General features: G+C 33.1%; 1 protein-coding gene across 1 annotated transcript; it reads left to right on the top strand.

Annotated features, from left to right (window-relative positions):
* The first annotated feature begins 3747 nt into the window (after positions 1–3747).
* Positions 3748–4095, top strand: LOC141673215 (uncharacterized). The gene has a single exon (XM_074479945.1). The coding sequence runs from the start codon at positions 3748–3750 to the stop codon at positions 4093–4095; it is 348 nt and encodes a 115-aa protein (XP_074336046.1).
* Positions 4096–6697: the final 2602 nt, after the last annotated feature.

Here is a 6697-nt window from a genome sequence, read left to right as displayed (position 1 = left end):
CTGTGCATCGCACGGGTTTTAAGTTAGTTATAATTAAAACGAATATAAACCATAATATAACTCATAATGACAAGTAACCAGATAGTCGTCACCACACCAAATTATATGATAAATTGATCTACATATATATATGACAGTGTTCTGACCACATGACACCATTACTTTGTGCAAAGCATGTTACTACAAGAAAAACGCATATATGGCACCAATTTTATTATTGATCACAAAAGCGGTAACTAATGTTTTGGTATATTTTTACGATTTTTTTTGTCAATATTATGATGGTTTGTTAATGAGATCAGACTATTTTTTAATATAATTTAGAATTTTAGATATTATTTAAATATCATCGAAATTAATTACTCACATCAATAACATTAAGATGTGTCTTATCCCTAAAAATTATTTTTGTATAATCCATATATTGAGGATGCTTATAACTATTATGGTAAACATTTAAGGAACGCGTACGCACGTTTACCCTCTTTGTACACCTTCTAATTTGATCGTTGTATTATGTTTTTTTTATACTATTACCATGTTGACGTTACATTCTCTGATAACTTCGCTTTAATGATACCTATGTTGACTGAATACCCATGCGTATTTGATACTCATGTTAATCAATAGCTTACATTGATACTATCTTTACTGTTCGATAACTGATTATAAACCCGAGCTTGTTTACATTTCATGCTATAAATACTTATGTTTAATCTTTGTTCAAACCTTAATTATTGATATCTCATGTGATCCTTGTTATATGATTGTACACTGAAATGAAAATAAGAATGATTTTTGACTTGAAAGAGTCTGAATGATTTCAAAGGTCGGTAAATGTTTTAAAATGGATTAAGTTTCGAAAAGTGGAATAATTTTTCCAATGTAAAGGTTTTCATTGAAATCCTAAAGGTCGGAGGCATAAGAGGCCATGTAACAATGGTCCAGCCAAGTGTATAGAGCCGGAGATGAACCAGTGTGTTATTGAATCCGAAGATGGACCGGAATATATTTAAAGGCCAAAAAGTGCCTTAGATACATTTAATGACCACAGGGCGGCCAGTACGGGTTGATCACCCATATTATTTATTTATGAAAGTTCATATACACTCCAATAGAAAAATATTAATTTTTTATTTTCAAAAGGAAGATATTTGTGCAATAGCATTATTTATATTCAAAAAAAAAGCAGAATGGATTCAAATTCTTGAAATGGCTGGAAATCAAAATGTTTTGAAAAAAAAGATTTGTCGAAAGGAATTGTAGAATCCTGATTATTACCCTCCTCGTAACCCTCGGCTTAAACCCTAAATCACCTTGATATTGAGTTGAAATGAATAATTAGGTTTTTACTGCCAAGATTAAATATTATTGTTAATTTTGGTTACTTTCTGAGTTTTAAGGCTCATTTATTCAGTTTTGATCTAATTCTTGGCAGTTAAGCAAGAAGATGGCGATCCTTAGGTGCACATCACGTAAGAGTGTTTATAGTGGACCTTTGCAAACTGTTAGGCTTGATGTTCCAGGTGAGGTAGATGGCAAGCGTGAGGATCATTTTGGTTTTGGTTATATAAATTTTGGTTTCAGATACTTATGGGTTATCTTGCAATTCCAACTCGGATTTGTAAACTATAATAATAATAAAGTTGGTTATGTAATTTTAAACTTCTGATTTGTAGTTGTAGTTTTGTTTCATAGCTTATCCTGTAAAGATCATGTTATGAGTCTCGGGGCTAATTATTATATTATGTTGGTTAATATATGTGTTGTGAGCCCTCAATCAGTACCTCAGGTTTGAGGGAGTCAGATAACCAATGCTCCAGCATCATTTCAAGGATGGATGAATGCAATATTTAGACCTCTTCTCAGGAAATGTGTTCTGGTATTTTTGATGATGTGTTAGTCTATAGTAAAAATCTTATGGATAATTGGGGTTATTTGGAGGTAGTTTTGAAATTGATGAGCCAGAAACATATGCATATTAAGCCTAGTAAATGCTTCTTTGCTATTAGTAAGATTGAGTATCTGGGACATTTTATTTCAGCAAATGGAGTTGAGACTGATCCCAATAAGCTATTTACAATTAGTAGTTGGAAGGTTCCTAGTACTGTGAAGGAGTTGAGAGGGTTTTTAGGATTAGCAAGATATTACAGAAGTTTGTTAGAAATTATGCTTTAATCAGCAAGCCTTTAACTGATTTGTTAAAAAAATTAGAGCATTCCAGTGGTCTACAGAAGTATAATGTGATTTTGAAAATCTTAAAATGGCTTTCACAACTGCTCCCATTTTAGCTGTTCCGGATTTTGAAGAACCATTTGTCGTAGAAACTGATTCTTCTAAGGGAGGGAGATTGGTAGTTGTTTTAATGCATAAAGGACATCCTTTAGCATTCATTAGTAGATCATTAGGACCTAAGTAGCAGGAATTTTCTGTCTATGAGAAAGATCTACTAGCAATAGATTTTTCAGTTCATAAATGGGAGCAATACTTGTTTGGTGGACACTTTATTAGCAAGACTGATCAAAAAAGTTTAAAATGGCTATTGCAACAAAAAGTGTCAACTCCTTTCCTAGCAATTCTGGTTAGCTAGACTTCTTGGTTTTGACTATGAAATTCAATACAAGAGTGGCAAAGAAAATGTAGCAACTGATGCTTTATCAAGAGCAAAGGGATCTGAGATCTTGTGTTTAGCCATTTCTGTGGTTGCTTCTAACTTGGAAGATATGATTAAAGCCTACTATTTAAGGGATACTTGGGTTGAAGGTATTTTACACTCTCTTCAGATGAATCAGAATAAACAATATTTTTCCTTACAGGGAGATTTGTTGAGGAAAAAGAATAAAATTATGATTGGTGCTTCAGAAGAGTTGAAATTGAAAATTCTTGGTTAGCATCACTCTTCTCTTGGGGGGAAGGCATTCTGGTACGAATTTGACCTCAAAAAGAGTAAAATAACTCTTCTACTGGAAAGGGATGACCATAGACATCATTTACTTTGTTCAAAATTGCAAGATTTGTCAGGAAAAAAAAGCTTATTTGGTTGCTTATCCTGGCTTACTTCAACCTCTACCATTTTTTGATGAAATATGGACTGATATCTCAATTGATTTTATTACTGATTTGCCTAAATCTGGAGGTAAAACTGTTATATTTGTTGTGGTAGATAGGCTGAGTAAATATGCTCATTTCATGTCTTTATCTCATCATTTCACTGCATTGGAAGTAGCTCAAGTGTATCTTGATAATGTTTTTAAAATCCATGGATGGCCAAGATCAATTGTTAGTGACTGAGATAGTATATTTTTTAGCTCCGTCTGGGAAGGTCTCTTTTATATCCATGGAACTGAATTTCTATTTTTATATGCATACCATCCTACTACTAATGGACAAAAAGAGGTGGTAAATAGGTGTCTTGAGATTTATTTGAGGTGTATGTGCAGTGGGATTGGTCTTCTTGGTTACTCTTATCTAAATGGTGGTACAATACGTACTTCTATTAACATGACACCTTATGAAGTAGTGTATGATCAGCCCCCACCACTTCAGTTTCCTTACTTGTATAGTGAAACTATGAATCCATAGGTTGATAGAAGCCCTGCAGAGACGAGAACATGTTTTAGTTCATCTTAAGATGTAGTTACCAAAGGCTGAACAAATGATGAAAGCTCGGGATGATAAGCATAGATCTGACAGGAATTTCACAGTTGATGCTTGGGTGTGATTGAAATGTATAGAAGTAATCATAAGATGGCTGTCAAGTTTTATGGTCCATTCCAAGTGGTGGCTTTGATTGGCAAAGTTGCATATAGACTCAAACTGCCAAGCTCTGAAGGAATTCATGATGTTTTTCATGCCTCACATCTTAAATCTTTTCATGGGGAGGTTCCTTTGGTTGTAACTCTACCTACCTCAGTCTCTCAACATCAACTTGTCATTGTTAAGCCTCCTAGAGCTGTTATTGATAGACGAATTCAGAAGGTCCATAATGTGGCTCAAGTTCAATATTTAGTACAATGGGATGGCTTACCAAACTCTGAAAAAACTTGGAAGGATGCTGATGTTTTTGTTCAACAATTTCCTGCTTTTGTTACCTAGTATGCTATGACTTGAGGACAAGTCTTGAAGGAGGATGGAGATATGTTCTAGGAAAAAGGGTATTTTCGTCAATTCAGTGAAGGAAAGAAATTGATTTCAATTTTTGAACAGCTGTCAAAATGAATAAAGCGGAAGGTTCTGTTTTGCTTATTTCTTCTTATATTACTATTTGTATAAATACAGAATTGTGGTGAAACTTAGCGATTAAGAAATAAAATGAATTATTATTAGTTCTCATCTCTCTCTTCCTCTTTCTCTCGTATATCTCTTATATCTCAAATCTATTAGACTGTCTTGACAATTTTCTCTCGATTTAACTGAATTGTATTCATTAGTTAGTAAAGGTCGTTTAACCTTTATCATAAAAAAATTATTGACAACTCTGGGGAAAAAGAAAGTGCATTAACAACGTATGAAAAAATCAACAGTCTTTTTATTATCTTTTACAACAAACACAGGATTAACTAGACATTGCATTCTAACAAAAGAAATGGGTGGGGTTTAAAATTATCTTGGCGATACCGGGTACTTATTTGCTCAACTCTTGAATCATTTTATTTTTGTAGTGTCCGGATTTTGGTTCGGTGTCATTTTATTCGGATACAAACTGATCTCGGGTATTGAAAATACGGATTCAAACTGGATATGAGTCAGTATCGTATTTCGCTTTTTCTAACCAGATAGTTTGTGATCCATCGGATCCAAGTCAAATATGATCCACCAATATTACAAAATAATTTTAATTTTGTTATATGTATAATATAAAGGTATAACGATAGAAGTTGAGAAAAGCTTTATAATAATAGAGAAGGAGATTGTTATTCCCAAATAATCTAAACAAGAATTACAGAAGGGGGGGTTGAATGTAATTCTGGCTTCTTTTTAATTTTAAGAACAGTTCTGCTATAAATATATAACTGTGTTTGATTTAGCAATGGTACGGAATGAAAGTAGTATAGAAATCAAAACACAAAGTAATCAAGTACAAGTATTTAAAAACTTTCTGGTGGATTGAACATTTCCACCAGAGATATATATTAAGTAGAGAACTCTGTGTTACAATGTTGTACACGTCTTCTTACAAGTTGAACTACAAGAATAGAGAAATTCTTTACAGATTTTTCCTTATATATTTCCTTGGTAATTGCTTACTAACTTGAATAGATTTTTTAAAGTTCTACTTGCTACACTTGGCTTATATACCACCAAGTTACATGATAAAAAGACAAACTAATAAGACAAAAAGTTTCTAATCTAATTTCATGCCCTTTCATTTCTCTATCCAGCATCTTTGAATATCTTCAGTTTAGCATGGAAATGGAAATTCTTCATTGTTCTCTAAACCCTGCAAATAGGCTGCCACATTCCATTTCCATACAATCAACGCATGTGACCTTCAAGTCACTATCAACTGCTCTTTTGAATTTGAACATCCGTTGAAGCTTCATTGAATCATCTGTTAAAACTGTGGTTGATCATCCGTTAAAACTTTGGCTGATCATCCATTGAGACTATGTGAATCATCCGTTGAAGCTTTAGTTGAGCATCCGTTGAGACTTTCTGAATCATCCGTTGAGACTATTTTTGTTGGAAGTTAACTCAATTTCATTTATACAAGATTACAAGGCATCTAATATTTATAATTAACCAACCTGTCTTGCATATCAAGCTAGTAGTCAACAACACTTAAACATTCTGCAACATCTAGTTCACTAAAGCATTATAATATACAGGAATGTGCTACTAAACTTATTATTACATGAGTTACTCATTCAACGGATTTGAGATACCTTGTCTTTGATCTTGTAAAACTGATATTGATAAGCTTATTGATTCAACCCTTGGGTAACCTATCTTCCTATTCAAATTATTTTGTCATACCATGAACTGTTATAAACCCTATAAGTACCTTTACAAATCCTTTGTAATGATGCTACACTCCTTGATCACCATATTCCCTATTGATCCTCGAAACAGTTTTGTTTATTCTAACTTAAGTACCTTGTTATCATTGATTCAAAGACCCCTAGAATTGCACCTTCTTATCCTTGATTCATTTCCTTAACTTTGATTTCTTGAAATTGAATCTAAGAATGAGTTTCGACTTGAAAGAGTCTGAATGATTACATATTCTTGGTAATGATAAAATAAATTTAGAAAACCTATTTTTTTCAACTCAAGGTTTTCCGAACGAATTCTTGATGGATTAGATTGGGACATAAGAGGCTAGTGGGACTAGTCCGGTTATAGTAAGAGGCTAGTGGGGCTAGTCCAGTTTAAGGCTGGAATTATGCCATTTGGTACCTTAAAGACCGGATGAAGGTCTGTACGAGCTGATCACCCGTATCATAATGAAATGAAAGATAAAGTGGTCCAATCAAGGGTTCCATATTGATTTTAAGAAGGAATTGAAATTGCCTACTCAATAATTGATTCTTTGAAAATGAAAATGGTTACATTGCTTTGATCAGAGTTGATTGTGATATTGTGAAGCTTATAATTCATGAACCTTGATTTTAATTCTGTTGATCATACAATTGATTCCATATAATGAAAAGATTATCGCTTTCCATTTGAAAGATCTGTTTTGATCCTTTAATGA

This window comes from Apium graveolens, chromosome 7 (assembly GCF_009905375.1).
Source record: "Apium graveolens cultivar Ventura chromosome 7, ASM990537v1, whole genome shotgun sequence".
Lineage (NCBI taxonomy): Eukaryota > Viridiplantae > Streptophyta > Magnoliopsida > Apiales > Apiaceae > Apium > Apium graveolens.
This window is presented reverse-complemented; position numbering and strand designations above follow the sequence as displayed.